The sequence below is a fragment of the Delphinapterus leucas genome, chromosome 1 (assembly GCF_059928025.1).
Source record: "Delphinapterus leucas isolate spDelLeu-1000000601 "Yukka" chromosome 1, BTC_Dleu_Yukka2, whole genome shotgun sequence".
NCBI classification, from domain to species: domain Eukaryota; kingdom Metazoa; phylum Chordata; class Mammalia; order Artiodactyla; family Monodontidae; genus Delphinapterus; species Delphinapterus leucas.
In genome coordinates this window covers 109681113-109700071 of record NC_143129.1, presented here as the reverse complement: position 1 = coordinate 109700071, position 18959 = coordinate 109681113, and the positions used below count along the sequence as shown (strand labels likewise).

The window sequence follows — 18959 nt, the reverse complement described above, 5'->3', positions numbered from 1 at the left end:
TAACTATCATATTATCTTTGACACTCCTCTTTTCTATAGGAATGATTAAAAATCAATTATCCAGTATATTCATAACTAAGGTGTCTGAACAATTGAGAAGGTCATTATTTGAAGAAATGGCTACTACTTGGCCAATCTTCTGGTACAATATTCATATATTTTCCAAGCAATTAGTATGTACTTTTTACCTTGTGCAGAGCTTCTGAATGATGCAGAAGGATTGAATCTTCTTCCTTTGGAAGAAGTAATCAAATAAAAAACCAAAAGACTTTTTAAGTAATTTCGCTCCAGCTCTTTTCTCCACACCAAATTTTCAAAATTCTATAGCTCATCAATCCACCCAATTCCTTGCTCAATTAAAGACTCTAGCCCTACAACATTACTTCCTTTCTTCCACCTCATAACTTTTATAGCTTTATATGCAAAGTGGGGGAATATAACTGACATTTCTCTGCTTAAGTCCAAGAGCAGTTATGTGAGCCACTCCCTGGATTAAAAGGGGAAGGGGTCTTCTAGACATTATACCATACCCTTTGCAGGGGGCTCTGGAGTGTTGTAACTCCTGCTGATTTTACGAAGTTCTTCCCGCGCCCCTCACACCCCCAATTTTTCTTGCCCAAAGCAGTAAGTGAAGGAGTGTGACTCGCCGCAGTAAAGGTCTAGTGAACTTGTCTTTCCTGCTAAAAAAAGCGCTGACACCAGGAAGACAAAGTGCTGAAAGGCTGCACTGGTTGATTTGAACTCAGTTCTCGATAAAACATTTATTTAAATGACTGGTTAGCACCAACTGGAAAGCAGAGGGACAGGGATAAAGCGCAGACCTAGTTAGCTCCGCGGAACAATTGGCTCCCTGGGCAGTGCTGCGCGGAGCGCCTGCTGGTGGAGTTAAACAGAGGTACTACGCCTGCGCACACCCCCCCGGGTCACGTGCCGGCGCTGGCCGGGTCTCCGAGATTCTCCGGGACTGAGGTTTGGCAGTCATAAGGGACCGTCAACAAACAGACGAGAGGTATCAGCATTTTCCTTTAGGGGGCGGATTCGGGTAAGAGCAGAGCTTTCGGTATGAAACAACCGTTTCTTCCAGAGGCGGGGAAGTGAGACCCTGTACCGGGCCTGCGCGGCGCCGCCGTACCTTTGTGGAACATGGCCCGCCGTGGGGAGGATAGCGTGGCCCCCGTGGTACTTCTGGAGTCCCCTGGAGTTTGCAGTAAGGGCTTGCAAAGGAAGGGGCCCAGTGAGCGGCGCCGGCTGAAGGCGATGGTGTCGGAGCAGCTCAGCCAGGATCTGCTCAGGTAGGAGGAGGCGGGAACTCAGGCTGCTTCGGTTCTTAAGGCGCCCACCTCCGTACCAGAAACTGTGGCTCCTCGGTTTCTCCATCCCTCCCTGCTTTGTCCTCCTCACCTCAGGCCACTGCAGGACGCTCACTTGTCTCCTCACTACAAAGCGGGTTCTTTCGCCCTTATAACCAATCCAGAGCACCTCGGAGACCACGTACCAGATTCAAGAAGAAAACCAAAATTACCATCATAGTTCTGTGCAGCACCAGTTTATGCCAAAATACTGTAACACGGGTAGGCTTAAGTCTTGAAAGACCCGCTAATATCGGGGTGGATACAGGTTTCGTGGTCCTGAAACTTACACAACTTTTTATAAGCTCAAACAATTCTAAGAAAAATGATACAATTAGATATATATTTTTTATATTTATTTTTTATATTTATTTTATATATATATATATTTTTATATTTATTTTAAAAATTTTTTTTGAGTATTTAGAATGAGTAAAAATGGATCAGATTACTGGAGCGTTGGAGGTCTGTTTCTTCTGAGCGCTCTTTAAACGATTTAGCAGAAATGCTTTCGTAGAAATACTTCCTGATCGCAACCTGGCTTCCCCTCTCCTCCTAGAATACTCTACAGCCCGCAGCAACTCCCAGCAATTCCCAGTTCCCATGAGGACTGTAGCAAATGGAGAGTTGTTGTGAAGCTTAACTCAGGCTATAGTGAATCCAGGAACGTCATCTCAGTTTATAAAAGAAAATGAAGCTTAGAAATATTCCCTAGCTAGTTTCCATTTCCACCAAAACATTGATTCTTGAACTTTAGTGTGCATCAGAATCAACTGGAGAGCTTAGATTTACTGAGACCCACCCAGACCTTAATTCTGATACAGTTGGCCTGGGATGGGGCGTGAGATTTTTGCATTTCTAGCAAGGTCCCAGGTGATGCTGCTGGCCTGGGTCACACTTTGAGAACTATTGAACTAGTGTAAACATAATTACTATTAATAACAGTTGTGCAGCATTCTACATTTAAAAAGTGCTTACTGTTGCCCACACTTAAGGCTCCACCAGTTATAAACTGAACTTTATAAAGCAAAAAAATTTCCTTTTAATTTGGGCCTGTCTATGAGAGATTCTGCCTTGTCTCCACCACTGGGGGAATTGATGTACAACATTAAAAAAAAATGAGAGTGAAGTTGTTCTGTTTCTAGGATGAATCTCTAAGGATGAGGAACTCCTCTTCAGTGGCTCTATTCTTCTGGCTGTATTGTGAGCCTCGAAGTGTCATGAATTTAAAGAAGATAATACATCTAATTTATATAAAGAAAATGAGGTCATAAGTATAGTAGGTGAACAATTTATCCTCATCCTAGCAGCAATGAAAGGATAGGATCCTGAAGTCCCAAGTTCCTGTTACAAGAAAAAGTGTTTTTGTGTTTTTTTTTAAACAACTAAAAAATCTCATATACTCACCCAGCCATACTCTTCTACAAACTCCTTGAGTGCAGATACAATGCTTTAGGCCCCTTTATGTCCCCAGTGCTTCATACATGGTACATGCTCAGTAAATTTTTAGTGAGAATTGGGTTTAATCAGCAGTCTAAAATGCTTTAGATAGGTGAATACAGTAGGTGACAGAGAAATAAGATGGAAAGAAGCTGGGCCTTGAGCCTTTGCTCCAGCCTATCCTTCCTCTAGAGTTTATTATGAGATGAGCCAATAAAACCCTCCTTAATGTTTAAGCAGGTCCGAGTCAGATATTGTTACTTGTAACAGATAACAAGATATGCTTATAACTGATACAGGTAGTTTTATAAAATAAAAAGCACTGTATTTTCACATTAACATTTTTTAAAACATTAACTTTTTTTTTATTTGACGAATACTCATGAGCATCTATTATGAACAAGGCAGATTCCCTAGTGACAGTTGTATGACTACCAGCTGCAATGCTTGTTTATTCACTTGGGGAGAAGTGGGGGATGGGTAGAAGGTGGGTGGGAAGGAGGAATAAATGGTGTATTTGTGTTTGTACAATTTGAGTTTTTATTAATGTTTGGGAGACCAATACATTCTTGTATAACTTTAACAATCGCTTATGAAATAATTTATTGATTAAAATATTGACTAAAATGCATCTATTCGCTCATTGTTTCCAAGGTTCTGAAAGTCTTGTGCTCTGAAGCATTTGTTTTGTTTAGGGTAAAATACAGCCAAATCCAAGAAAGCAGATATTGAGCTCTTGCTGTCTAATGAAGGTACAGTTTTTGCCTTTGGAGAGTTCATTGTCTGAATATAATATATTTTAGTTATATTAAAATAATATAATTTTATTATTATAAAAATAATAATGATACAGTGACAGAAGTGCTGTGATAGAGGTATGTACGGAGGGATCAGAGGAAGGAGCCATTAACTGGGTCTTGGGGGAGTGAGTGTCAGTGGCAACATTCTAAGCTTTCACTGTAATGGATATCTTTATCCATACTTGGACCTCCTGTAGTGTACTAGTGTGATTGCCAGTTATATCCTGCAATACAGAAGTCCTCTGAGAATACGTAACTTGCTGATGATAATGTTATACTATATGAAGTACTATTTAACATTTACAGAGCAGAAATATATAGTTACCACACAGAAAAAGCATTGTGACAGTTTCTATTATGATGCTCATTTCTGTTCTTCTATCACCTTACATGTGAGCTTTACCATAACTATGTCCTAACATTAGTAAAGGGATTTGAATGGGCTTTCCTCGAGTCCATCGTTTTAATAATAGATTAGAGCATAGTTCTATATTTTGTGGGGTGGGCAATGGAAAAGGGCTTAAATGTCACATTCTTGATAGCCAAGCCTGCATTTCAGACTTGGTATTTAACAGTAGTCAAAGTACAGCGTACCAGTTTCTAGACTGGATTGTCTGTTATTGCGTGTGGTTTGCTGGTGGTGTTGACTGTTTACTTTTTTGGCTTCAGTTTTAGTAAGATTTTAAAAAATTGATTCAATAGTCAACAATCACATTACTTTGTGTTCTCTTTCCAAAATAAATCTAAAGTACATACATTATAAAGGAAAATCAACATAAGTAGCAGGAGATAAATTTTATTGGTAGAAGGAATTAAAAGGAAAAGATATTTTTTGAAAAAATAGTCTTACTCTTTTAGTGTAATTACCTTTGTTTTCATTATAAATTTTAGAAAATTGCCTTCTAAACCAATGTTAGACAATGTTCTTTGGATGAACTGAGAATAAACTCATTTTCATACTAACTTTATTTTGTTATCTCTGTATTTTTAGTTTATGTGTTTTTTAAAAAATTTTTTTCGGTACGCGGGCCTCTCACTGTTGTGGCCTCTCCCGTTGCGGAGCACAGGCTCTGGACGCGCAGGCTCAGCGGCCATGGCTCACAGGCCCAGCCGCTCCGCGGCATGTGGGATCTTCCCGGACCGGGGCACGAACCCGTGTCCCCTGCATCGGCAGGCAGCTCTCAACCACTGCGCCACCAGGGAAGCCCTATCTGTTATTTTTAAAGCTTATTTTATAAAAATGGGCATATTATATATTAACTGTGTATAATTAATTAGTTTAATTAATTAACTAATTAAACTATGGTTCCTTTTTATTCCTTATAGGCTTCTAAGAGAAGAAGTCCATACAGATGTTACTTTCTCAATAGGTTGTACTTTGTTCAAAGCACACAAAGCAGTCCTTTTAGCAAGGGTTCCTGATTTCTATTTTCATACTGTTGGACATACAAATAACTTAACAAATCATGAACCTGTTGCTGTGGAGAACTTTGAAGCTTCAGAATTTAGAATATTTTTACAGTAAGTGCTTTCTTCATCTTTTTTTCTCTTATATTTAAATCTAGTATGTAATTGCTTATTTTTTAAACATATGTGTGTGTTTTTATTTCATGTATTTTCATATCTATTTTATAACCTTCTAACTTAAATTCCATATTATCTCAGTAATTAGTGTTAGTAGAGGCTAAGTATTAGTATTAGAGTCTTTGAGGCTTAGTATTAGGAGAGGCTAATTTCTGCTTGAGATTGATCCTGAGAGAGGAGAAATATATCTGCTTTAGAGAACTGTCTATTCACATCCTTTGTCCATTTTTCAATTGGATTATTTGTCTTTATATCATTGAGTTATAGGAGATCTTTATGTATTCTGGATATTAGGCTCTTATCAGACATATGATCTGCAAACATTTTCTCCCAATCAGTGGGTTGTCTTCACTTTCTTGATGGTGTCATTTATAACACAAAAGTTTTAGATTTTTTAATGTAGCCTAGTTTATCTAATTTTCTTTTGTCACTTGTACTCCTGCTATTGTAGATAAGAAACCATTGCCTATTCTAGGGTCACAAAGAGTTATTCTTATACTTTCTTCTATGAATTTTTTGGGTTTATGCTTTTAACTCTTATATTTAGGTCTGTGATCCATTTTGAGTTAGTTTTGTTGTATAATGTAAGGAAGGGGACCGACTTTATTCTTTTGTGTGTGAATATCTAGTTGTCCCAGTACTATTTTTGGAGAGACTATTCCTTCTCCATTGGATTGTCTGTACAGCCTTGTTGAAAATCAGTTGCCCATTGCTATGGACTGAATTGTTTCCCTTGAAAATTCGTATGTTGAAGCTTTACTTCCTAATGTGATGCTCTTTGGAGATTGTGCCTTTGGGAAGTAAATTAGCTTTAGATGGGACCTCATGATAGGAATAGTGCCCTTATAAGAAGAGACACCAGAGAGCTCGTTCTCTCTCTTTCTCTGCCATGTGAGGGTACAGTGAGAAGGTGACTGACTGCAAGCCACGAAGAGAGTTCTTACCAGAACCCCACCATGATGGCATCTGATCTTGATGTCCAGCCTCCAGAACTGTAAGAAATAAAATTCTGTTGTTTAAGCCACCAGTCTATGATTTTTGTTGTGGCAGCCCAAGCTGACTAATACACACATAAACATTAGGGTTTATTTCCGGTCTCTAAATTCTTTTCCATTGGTCTGTATGTCTGTCCTTAATGCCAGTGCCAATTATCATTTTAACTTTTATGAGAAATCAGAGTTGGATTTTTGTGTTTTTATGTCCTGAATCCTAGGTATTTTTTAGATGCTAGTCTTTTAGTTATTTGCTGCCATACTTTTTGCCTATAATCAAAATCATGTTGACTTTAATGTTGAAAATTCTTTTTGGATAATTAAACTTTAAGTATATGTGTGTGATTTGGTGTATTTTTCTTCATTTTATGCTCTGACAGTTGCTTGAATGATCTGTTTTTATTATTTCAGAGTTTCTTATATGAAGCTCCAATAAGCATAAACAGAAAAATGGGTAACCTTGGCTTCCTCTGTTTGTAAGAACAGTATGACATACTATAATTTAAACAAATACTTTAAGTGCAATTTAGAAAATCATTATCATTTTCCAGTATAGATCATAATAGGTTCATCACTGAGTTCCAACCATCAATTTTAAAATACACACTTTTGTTTTTCTAGTAGGTGGTATAGTGGCTTTGTTGTAGAGTAGGCTCTGTGGTCAAGCCAGGTCTACCATTTCTAACTGAGTGAACTTGGACTGATCACTTACATTAGTTTCCTCACCTGAAAAATGGACATACCTCATAGCATTGTTGTGAGGGTTAAATTAGATGCTTATGAAGCACTTAGCACAGTGACCTGAGATATAGTAAACACTGAATACATTATAAGTATTATTCATAGTAGTAGCCCGTTGATATTATACATTTCTCCAGCTATTGAGTGTATGTTTAGAAAAAGACGCTTGGGAAAAGTCAAATTTTTATATATTAGAGAAAGAGAAATTACATTAATGTTATCCTTTATTTGTTGTCTTTAAAAGTATTAGAAAAAAAGATTGAATGAGAGACAGTATGGTAGAGTGGAGGAAGCACTGGACTTGGCAACAAGACAGAGATATGCCTTCTGGCTGTGCATTACCTTGTTTTATGATTTCTTTGAGCCTTAATTTTCTCATATTTAGAACAAGGACGTTGGAGTAAATGGCTTTGTGCTTCCTAGCACTTCACAGTCCTCTGTTTTAAGCACTTAATCACATTCTGTTTTGTGTTAGGTTAGTGAAATATGTCTGTGGTTATGTAAGCTCCTTGAGATTAGATCATCTCATCGATGTGAGCATTCCCAGTGTTATCTCATCAGTGTCTTGCGTATAGAAAGTGCTTGTGATATACCTCCCCCTTTTTTAAAAGGCAGATCGTATTGAAATTTCTCTGTGTTAATATAAAGCATAAGGAGAGGATTATAATGTGGAGTATTGAGATAACATTTTTTAGTAAAAATTCTGATAACATAGATTTAAAAATTTTTATTGTATGAAATGCAGTCCTTATAAGTATCTTCAACACGCATCCTTCTCTTTAAATAACCAATAAAGATTCTGAAGTATTCTGCCATATTGCTACTTATTGTAGGGTCCTTTGCTATGCACTTAAGTTAGCGTAGTAAGTACAGTCTTCGAAGAAATTTTTTATGTACCGTGTCTTCAGATATGGCTCAAATGATTGGCACTGGAAAGTAGTTCCTGCTTTATGACCTCATGATTAAAATTCAATAAAAATCTTTGATTTCCTAAGACTTACCACATTATAGTTGTGTGTGCATGTTTGTGTGTGTGTGTGTGCATGTGTGTGTGTAAAGGAAGGAAAAAAGGGAAGACCTTTAAATTTTCAATTTAACATCAATAACTGGGAAATGCTAGTATAAAATGTCAATCAAGTAAACACATAGAACAGCAGCACAGTATAAAAGATTCCATTTCCCCCACAGCTTTCTCAGGTGGTGGCTATTTTCTCTCCCACATCCCTTACACTAGTAGGGCTGAAGTGGGTGGAATAGGTGTCTTGTAATATTAACTATATATATATGTAACTTGGCATCTGGGGCCTCACTAACTGGGGAGAAACTGCCCCTTCCAGAGTTAGCTGATTCCCTGAGCATGCCTTTGATATGCAAACCAAGTAATCCTGAATCCATTCCTACACCCACCTCTTCTGTCTGTTTCTTATACTCTAGAAGGCAACACTCTTCTTCCCTAATCATCCCAGAGCCAGGTACCAGACAACTAAAGACCACCTTTATAGCACAGAGCCCCCTCTCCCCCAAATTACTTAAACTATTTAATCCTAAACTTGCTCAGCTGTTTACCTTGCCACCCATTCCTTCCCACAAAAACCACTTTTGCCTATGCTTTGCCCTCCCTGTTTTGTCTCTAAATAGAGAGACATCCCCATGTGGCCCTACCTGGCATGGTATTCCCCATTCCTCTTGTGAACTGTAAGTTGTAAACTGTCTATTCACTGGTAATCATCTCCTGATCAGTTGGCCTCACCATACCTGAATAAACCTAAATTCCCAGGTAGCTTTTTTGTTGTTGCCACATGGCTTGCAGGATCTTAGTACCCCAACCAGGGATTGAACCTAGGCCACAGCAGTGAAAGCCCAGAATCCTAACCAGTAGGCCACCAGGGAACTCCCCCCAGGTACATTTTAAAACACTTGTGAACTTCATTACTGCCTCTAGACCTTTCTCCCTCCCTTCTTCCTAAACCCCCTACCTTTGAATCTCATCTTACCAATCTGTACCACTGGTCAGTCATCCATAGACCCCTCCAGGTCAGTCCTCTTCATTCCTCAAAGAAATTGACTATTGTCAGTTTCTCTAATAACTTAATTCTTGGTAATTGCAATTGCCATACCCATTAGCAGTCACTTTCCACTCTCTCCTCCCCCCACTTCCTGGCAACCAATAATCTGCTTTCTATCATTATGGTTTTGCCTATTCTGGGCATTTCATGTAAATGGATTTTTATAGTATATGGCCTTTTATATGTGGGTTTTTAAACTGGGTGTGATGTTTTCAAGGTTCATCCATGTTGTGTTGTTTATCAATACTTCGTTCCTTTTTATGGCTGAATATTTCATTGTGTGATGGATCAAGGGTTGCCAAGACCATTCCCAGGTTTGATGATTCACTAGGAGGACTCATAAGACTCAGCATATAGTTATACTCTAGCCTCTGATTTATTACAAAGGAAGCAAAGGGAAAAGGTACATGGGGGTGAAATCCATGGGAAACAGGACACAAGCTTCCAAGGGTCCTCTCCCAGTGGAGCCACACAGGCCTTGTTTAATTTTCCTACAATGAGTTATGACAGCAACTCTGTAATGTTGCCAACCAGGGGGGCTCATTACAGGTTCAACGCCCAGAGTTTTTACCGGGAGTTGGTCTCCTGCCTGATGTGTACCCATATTCCAGGCTCCTAGAAGGAAAGCATGTGTTCAGCTTAAACCATATTATTTGTATAAACAATGCACAAGCTAACAACAGCTGAGCCACCTTTGTCATTTAGAGAATGCTAGGAACACTGTTGAAATAATGTTCCCAGACACCAGCCAAGGACAGCTCTTACAATCAAGTCTTTCAAAAGATAGCAGTCCCACCTGTGTTAACTCTTTTCTGTACATATGGATATAAATTGTGTTTATGCATTCATCAGTTGATATACATTTCAGTTGTTCTGACCTTCTGGCAGTTATAAATAATTCTACTACAAACATTCATGTACAAGTTTTTGTGTGAACATATGCTTTCAATTCTCTTGTGTTATGTACCTAGGAGTCGAATTGCTGGGTCATATGTTCAACGTTTTGAGGAACTGCCAGACTCTTCCAAACTGGCTACACCATTTTACATTCCTACCAGCATGTATGAGGATTCCAGTTTCTCTGTGTTCTTGACAACACTTGTTATTATGTCTTTTTGATTATAGGTACCCTAGTGGGTGTGAAGCAGTAACTCATTGTGGTTTTGATTTGCATTCTTCTGATGGACAGTGATGTCGAATATCTTTTCATGTGCCTATTGGTTGTTTGTATATCTTCTTCGGAGAACTATCTGTTCGCATTCTTTGCCCAGTTTGAAATAGGGTTATTTGTCTTTACACTATTGAGTTTTGTAAATTCTTTTTTTTTTTTTTAAATAAATTTATTTATTTACTTTTGGGTGTGTTGGGTCTTCGTTTCTGTGTGAGGGCTTTCTCTAGTTGCAGCAAGCGGGGGCCACTCTTCAACGCAGTGCGAGGCCCTCTCACTGTTGCGGCCTCTCGTTGCGGAGCACAGGCTACAGATGCGCAGGCTCAGTAGTTGTGGCTCACGGACCTAGTTGCTCCGCAGCATGTGGGATCTTCCCAAACCAGGGCTCGAACCCGTGTCCCCTGCATTGGCAGGCAGATTCTCAACCACTGCGCCACCAGGGAAGCCTCTGGAAATTATATATTCTAGATATGAGTCTCTTATCAGATATATGATTTGCAAACATTTCTCCCATTTTGTGGGTCGTCTTTTAACTTTCTTGATGGTATCCTTAAAACACAAAAGTTTTTAATCTCTATGACTTCCATTTTATTTTTTCTTCTATAACTTGTGCTTTTAGTGTCATATCTAAGAAACCATTGCCTAATCCAAGGTCACAATTACTTATCCTGTGTCTACCTTTTTAGTTCTTACATTTAGAGCTTTGACCTATTTTGAGTTAATTTCTGTATATAGTGTGAGGCTAGGGTCCAACATTGTTCTTTCACATTTGGATATCTAGTTGTCCCAGTACCATTTTTTTTTTTTTTTTTAGATAGGTAAGAAGTGGATTTATTTAGAGAGATACACAGATACATTCCATATACAAAATGTGGTCTGTCTCAAAAGGCGAGAGTGGCCCTGGGAGGAACACACTCCACAGACAGAGTGTGGGCCGTCTCAGAAGGTGAGAGGCCCAGTACTGTTTTGTTTTGTTTTTGTTGTTTTGTTTTTTGCGGTACACGGGCCTCTCACTGTTGTGGCCTCTCCCGTTGTGGAGCACAGGCTCCGGACGCGCAGGCTCAGCAGCCATGGCTCACGGGCCCAGCCGCTCCGCGGCATGTGGCATCTTCCTGGACCGGGGCACGAACCCGTGTCTCCTGCATCGGCAGGTGGACTCTCAAGCACTGTGCCAACCAGGGAAGCCCCCCAGCACTGTTTTGTTTTTTTGTTTTTTTGCGGTACGCGGGCCTCTCACTGCTGTGGCCTCTCCCGTTGCGGAGCACAGGCTCCGGACGTGCAGGCCCAGCGGCCATGGCTCACGGGCGCAGCCGCTCCGCAGCACGTGGGATCCTCCCAGACCGAGGCACGAACCTGTGTCCCCCGCATCGGCAGGCGGACTCTCAACCACTGCGCCACCAGAGAAGCCCCCTCAGCACTGTTTTTTGAAGAGACTTTTCTTGTCCCATTGGATTGTCTGAATACCTGTAAAGGAAAAACACCCTCCTGTGTGTCTCCTTTACTCTTAATACTCTGTTCATTGAGTACTTTACTTCTGACACTTGTGGTCACCAAATTCGCAGGAGTTTTTCCCCACACCAAGCAATTCTGAGGTTCTCCAGATGCCAGCTGGGTGTCCTACAGATTTAACTCAGTTCTGACACTATTTACCTGGAGATTGTTACCTGTGCCTCAGGTTGTTGCCTGCGCTTCTGATCAACTGGCTATAAATGTAGATTCCTATGACCCCTTCCTCAGGTTCAATTAATCTGCTAGAGCAGCTCACAGGACTTAGGAAAATTTTTTACTTACCATATTACTGGTTTATTATAAAAGGAAAAAATTCAGGAACAGCCAGATAGAAGTGATGCATAGGGCAAGGGATGTGGGAAGGAGCTTCCAAGCCCTCTCTGGGTTCACTACTCTCCCAGCACCTCCATGTGTCCACCAACCCAGAGGCTCACTGAAACCCATCCTTTAGGGTTTTCATGCAGGCTTCATTACATAGGCATGATTGTTTAAATCATTGACTGTTGGTGATTAATTCAACCTCTCCCCTCTCCAAAGGTGGAGGGGAGAGCTGAAAGTTCCAACCTTCAAAGCACTTGGTTGGTTCTCCAGGCAACAAGCCCTTATTTTTAGGAGCTTTCAAAAAGTCACCAACTTCACTAATGTAAACTCTGGTGTGGTTGAAAGGGGCTTGCTATGAATAACAAAAGACATTCATTTCACCTTTATCCTTCTGGAGCTATTCAAGGACCTGGGAACAAAACTTAAGTACTATAATAAAAGATGTTCTGTGGTTTTTACATAGGAAATTAGAAGGGTTTTAGAAGCTACGTGCTGGGAATAGTGGACAAAGACCAAATATATAGTTCATATTATAAATCACAATATCACAACACCCCTGTTGAAAATCAGTTGCCTATAAATCTATATTCTAGACACTCAGTTCTATTCCACTGATCTACATGTCTATCCTTATACCAGTACCACACAGTATTGATGGCTATAGCTTTGTAGGAAGCTTAGAATTCAGAAAGTGTGAATCTTACAACTTGGTTCTGTGTAAAGATTGTTTTGGCTATTCTGGCATTTCTATTTGACTTTGAGGGTTGGCTTGTCAATTTCTGCAGAAAACTAGCTGAATTTTGATAGCTGTTGCACTGAATCTGCAGATTAATTCAGAGAGTATTGCCATTTTTACAATATTAAGTCATCTGGAATGTGTTTCCATTTATTTAATTGCTTTCAGCATTGTTTTGTAGCTTTCAGGATATGTCTTGCACTTTTTGTGAAATACATTCCTAAGTATTTTATTTTCTTGATGCTGTTGTAAATTGAATTATTTTCTAATTTCATTTTGGATTGTTCATTGCTAGTGATTTTTGCATATGGATCTTGTACTTTGCAACCTTGCAGAACTTGTTTAACAAATAGTTTTTGGGTGAATTTCCAAGGATTTTCTATACACATGTTTGCCATTTGTAAATGAAGATAGCTTTACTTATTCTTTTCCAATCCAGCTTATTTCTTTTTCTTGCTTAATTGCTCTGGCTAGAATCTCCAGTTAAATGTTGAATAGAAGTGGTAAGAGCAGACAGACATCCTTACTGATCTTAGGAAGAAAGCTTTCAGTCTTTTACTGTTAAGTCTGACGTTAGCTGTGAGTTTTTCATAGATCTTCTTTATCAGGTTGAGGATGTTTCCCTCTACTGTATTGTTGGTTTGCTGAGTGTTTTATTATGACAGGGTGTTGGATTTTGTCAAATGCTTTTTTTTTTTTTTTTTTTTTGCATCAGCTAAGATGATCATGTAGTTTTTGTCCTATTGATGGTGTCTTAGTCCATTTGGGCTGCTATAACAAGACACTGCAGGCTGGGTGACTTATAAACCACAGAAATCTATTTCTCATAGTTCTGGATGCTGGAAATCCAAGATCAGAGTGCCAGCATGGTAGGGTTCTGGAGAAGGCCCTATTTTAGGTTGCAGACTGCTGACTTCTCATTGTTCCCTCACATGGTGGAAGAAGGTGAGGGATCTCTTTGGAGCTGCTTTTAATAAGGGCGCTAATCCCATTCATGAGGACTCCACCTAATCATCTCCCAAAGGCCCCACCTACTAATATCATCACATTGGGAATTGGCTTTCAACGTATGATTTTAGGGGACACAAACATTCAGGCTATAGCATATGGTATATAATATTGATTTTCATCTGTTTAACTGCCCTTGAATTCCTGAAATAAAGCCCAGTTGGTCATGATGTATAATTCTTTTTATAGGTTGCTGGATTCACTTTGCTATGATTTTGTTGAAGATTTTTTTCTCTATATTAGTAAGGAATGTTGGTCTGTAGTTTTCTCTTCTTGTGATGTCTTTGTCTGCTTTTGTGTCAGGATAATACTGGCTTCACATAATGAATTGGGAAGTGTTCCGTCTTATATCTTTTGGAAAAGTTTGTGAAGGATTGGCATTAATTCTTCTTTAAATTTGATAGAGTTCAACAGTGAAGCCACCTGGTCCTGTGTTTTTCTTTGTGAGAAGTTTTTGATTACTAATTCAATCTCTTTACTTGTTATTTGTCTATTCAGATACCCTGTTTCTTCTTAAATCAAGTTTGGTTAGTGTGTATCCTTCCTAGGAGTTGTCCCTTTCATTTAGGTTATATAATTTGTTGGCATTATATATTCCTTTTTAACATTAAAAATTTTTATAGACTACTTTTCAAACTTTCTGTTATTTTAGATTGATCTTTCCTCTAGTTAGTCCAGATTAGAAAGGTTTTAAAACTATATAGCCGTTATCTATGAAAGCAGCATGCTGGAAAACTAGCTTTTAAGAATCACTGACATTTATTTTACATTTTGTCTTTTAGGATTGTATACTCATCAAACAGAAACATAAAAAACTATGAAGAGGAAATTCTCAGGAAAAAGATAGTGGAGAGTGGAGTACCACAAAAGAAATGTGACTTCAGTGTTGGAAAGGGTACTGACAATGATGGAAGGTCATCTGTAGGTAAAAGGTCATCTGATCATTCTTTTATGAAGCATGAAATTCCAGAAGATAACAATAAAGAGGACATTCCAGAAGATAACAACAAAGAGGACAATTTAATTTCCATTGGTGAGGTATTTTTTATGGATTTTTATAAAATTTTATAGTCATGAAAGTAATTATATTCTGATGCAATTAGAGAAAAATATACTTCACAAGTCAGCTCTACTGATCACTTTTTATAAGTAAATGAAATAAAAGTAAATGAAAGTCAATATAATAAAAATAAATGAAAGTAAATTATGGCTAAATGGAAATAATAATATGGTCAACTCCCAGTTTTCCTAAGTAATTAGAGATGGGGTTATTATTAAAAAATACACACATAATTCATAATTCTCCTTTTAAGCCTCCATATATTGTCATCCTTATTCTAATCTACACCAATAAAAGCTTTAGCAGACTATAGAATCAATTCTGTTATAACACAATATATGCATTCCTTAAAAAACACCATGCAACACAAAAATCACCAATACATTTTGTCATGACACAAAATCACTGAAACTTTTGTCGTGACACATTTTTAAAAGATAGGAACCTAATAAAAATGGTTAGCTAGTTTTACCCATGTTAAATGGTTCAGAAATGCGTAAGTACTACAATAAATGTGGCATTTGACCTTGAAAAACACCTCTAGTTTGTTTGTATAAGTGGGTGTCAGAAGGATTGCAGCTTGTGAATTGTTGTGAATTGGTGGAAGGAGGTTGTCAAGGATATAGATATATATATAGTAGATATTCTAACAGTAAACTCGAGACCCCTGGATCAGAGAACAGACTGTTTGTTACTTACAGAGCATCTCAGCACCACTTCCCAACCCTCAGTCCCCATGAGGCTATGTGGTGAGGGCCTGATGTTACCTGTCCTGCACGTGCAGTGGGATTGCACCATAGGAGGGGAACACCAACATTATGAGACTTTTATAGGCTGCTGGCAGATCTGCCCATCTTACTCTGCAGAGAGAGAGATACCTTTACTTTGGAAGGTAAATAAATCTTCTCTGGTTAGGATAAGGTAGCTTCAGTACCCTAGAGTATAAGGAAATGGTTTTGAGGGGAGGGTAGTCTGAATCTTTCTGGAGCATCACATTATCTCTGACTTCTAAGACATGTTTGTTGTTTAACCATCCTTTATCCAAATTTGTCAGTGCTCTGCTCAGAAAGGCCAGACCATACAGAAGCACAAAACTATTCGTAGAAAATGGTCTCCCAGAAGTTGCTATCTGAAATCAGATAGAAGTTTGTAACACCAGAAATGGGTAGGTGTGGGTGAACTGAGGTATCTGGTATATGTTTTAGGTGTTTGTGTATGTTTTGTGTATTCTTACAGGGCTGAGTTCAGCTTGGTGCAGTTCTTTGCATTGACCTAGTGTTTCTCATGGATTAGCTTGCACCTAAGAGGGAAAAATCAAGAGCACAGTGTCAGAGAAGACAAAGGAAGTTTCAAGGAGGGTGGCATTGACAGTATGCAATACTGCAAAGGAGTTAATAAGATGTGGACAAGCAAGTGTAAGATGTGGACAAGCAAGTGTCTGGTAAACCAGTCAACACGGACGTTTCCATGGAGTGATGGAGAAAGTAGATGAAGGCAAGGGGTTGAGGGGTAAATGAGCTCTATTCACTTATACTCAAAACTTGTTTGGCCACTTTAATAGGCTGCTGTGGGACCATGCAGAGCTCTAGACTATAGGCAGGAAAAATGGGTATCAAATACCAGCTCTGCCAACTGCTCTAACTATGTGGCCTTGGGAAAGTCCCTTACACTCTCTGAGTCTTAGAGTCCTCATCTATAAAATCAGTCTGTAACCACTTACTTCTTAGGACTGAGACTAAATGAGATAATTAAAAAATATGAATAGATCTACCTCAAGCCTAGAACAGGCATACATGCATGTATTCATTCATTCACCATAATGAGATACGGTGAACATACATAAAAGAAATCTAACTAAGCTTAAATCAGTTTGTTTTTACTGTTGTTGCACTAAACACCAGTAATAAAACTCTTTAGTTAACAGATACTTTCAAATACATCCAATTCTACTATAACACTTGTTTTCAAAACATGAGTTTGATCCAACACAATTGACATATTAGGGAACAATTTGGGCATAATGGGACTTTTTCCTTTCCTTCCCTCTTGGTCACTCCTCAGTCTCCTTCACTGGAACTTCCTCTTTCTGCCCCTTAAATAATTGGTATTCTCCAATTTTTTTTTTTTTAACTTTGTATCTAAGCACTGACTAGACATATCTGTCTAAATATACCTTAAATATCTCAAAATTTAACTTGTGTCAAACTGACCTAGTCATCTGCTTTCTCAACCTGCTCTTTTCTTAAATACTGTATCAGTGTGAATTATATTACCATCTTTCTCCTCAGTTACTTTTTACCCTTCATTCGATTCATGATCATGTCTCATGCTGATTTGTCTCCTAAATATTCTTAAATACTTCTCTTCTTTATCCTCCTGCCATTTCTTTATTTCAGGAATTTGCTATTTTCCTTGAGAATTTGAACCCCAGCTGGTCACCAGGCCTCTCGTTGTGCCACCCTCCATCTCTATTGTACAGAACAACGGCCATCAATTGCAAGTGTGGTCATGGCACTTCCCTGATTAAAATCCTGCAGTAGTCTCACACAGCCTTAATATAAATCCCAGCTTCTTTCCCGTGGTGCAAGGGGATGTTGGGAACTGACTCCTGCCTAGAACACTGCTGCCTCCTGTCTTCACAACCCCTCATACCCCCTGAGCTCTATTCTTACTGACTTACTTGGCATTTCCTCCTAAGGAAGTATATTTTGCCACTTCTGTTCTTTTGCACTTGCTGTTTATTCCTGAAATGCTATTCTAATCATTACATTGAGTATCAACTTTGTGCTAGTTTTGAAGATTTGATAGTGAACAAAACAGATAGTGTTCCTATTTTGCAGTTTAGTAGGAGGTACAGTCAGGTAAGTTACGTACCAAGTGTGATAAGGACACAGATAGGGCACGTGTAACCTAGGCTTAGGCCTTCAGAGAAAGCTACATGGAGGGAGTGATATCTGAATTGAATCCTGAAGGAAAAAGCAGAAGTTAACCAGGCATAGAGTTTAGGGGAGAAGTGTTCCAGGCAAAGGAAACAAAATGGCTGGAGGCAAAGAGAACCAGGCACATAGCAAATTTGGAAAACCAGAAATGGTTTGTTGTGGGTGTAGGGTAGAGTAGGGGACAGGAATGGTCAAAGTAAGGGATGAACCTGGCTATATAAGCAAAAGCCAGATAATGAAAGCCTTCTATGAAGGATGACTTTATAGTCTATGGTCCAAACTAGGATTCTTTTGAGAGAGTGAAAGATGAAAAATTATTATTGCTGTTGATAATTATTCTGGGGCAAGAGGCATTAATTGGACTGCCCCAGGCAAACCAAAAGATGTGGTCACCTTACTCATAAGCTATTTTAAGGAGTTTAGGTGGTACTATTTTGCAGGCTTAAGGACTATGAACAGAGCAAATTTAAGGTAGAGTGGAATGATGACTTCAGGTTGTGGAACAGTTTTGGGTTTCTGTGATTGTGTTTTTGTTTTTCTGGGTACCACTTCTGACACCAAATGTGTGTGGTTTTTTCCACATAACAACCAATTCTCCTAGCACCAAATGGGCATGCAACAGTTCAGTTCTGACAGTTAACTATCCAGAGTTAGCACAGACCCCACAGGTTAAGGACTTAGTCCTACAATATTACCCCCACTTCAACACAAGTGGAGTGCTTAGGCTACTGTAGGGGAGAAAAGAGCTCCTTCTACCCTCTTAGGTTCTGTGACTGGCCTACGAATTTAACTGAAGTAAGACAGATTAACACAAGGGGGAAAAATGGTTTTCATTACTTTCTTTTGTACTGGGAGTTTCACAAAGAAAGGAGATTCAAGAAGGTGGCCGGATGATTGAGGCTTATATATCATTTCAGGCTAAATGAAAGAAAGGACTTTTGGGCTACTAGGTGGTGGAGGCAAGTTATGGGAAGATGAGGGGAGAAAATGTATGGTGAATAAGGATTGTCTTGTTATGCAAATAAGAGCCAAGTGATGAGAATAGTAAGGAGGTATCTTTACAAATGGAAATTTCCTTTACAAAAGGGAAAATTTGTACTTTTATTTTTAGGCAGTTAGGGGGATGTAAATAGCTTTTCCTGCATCTGCTCCTTCTCAAGTACCTTTAGCTCAAAATAATCCTCATGCCAAAGTGGCATGTTTTGGGGTGACATATTCTGGCGCTTTTTACTACCCAGGCTTGTGG

The 18959-nt window shown here is 38.9% G+C and overlaps 1 protein-coding gene across 1 annotated transcript in view; it reads left to right on the top strand.

Annotated features, from left to right (window-relative positions):
- The first annotated feature begins 820 nt into the window (after positions 1 to 820).
- The window catches only part of BTBD8 (BTB domain containing 8), a 98821-nt gene continuing 80682 nt past the window's right edge, over positions 821 to 18959 (top strand). Inside the window, exons 1-3 of the mRNA XM_030759932.2 lie at positions 821 to 1292; positions 4916 to 5110; positions 14497 to 14747. Coding sequence (XP_030615792.1) covers positions 1144 to 1292; positions 4916 to 5110; positions 14497 to 14747 — 595 coding nt within the window. The 5' untranslated portion in view covers positions 821 to 1143. The remainder of the gene's footprint in view (positions 1293 to 4915; positions 5111 to 14496; positions 14748 to 18959) is intronic.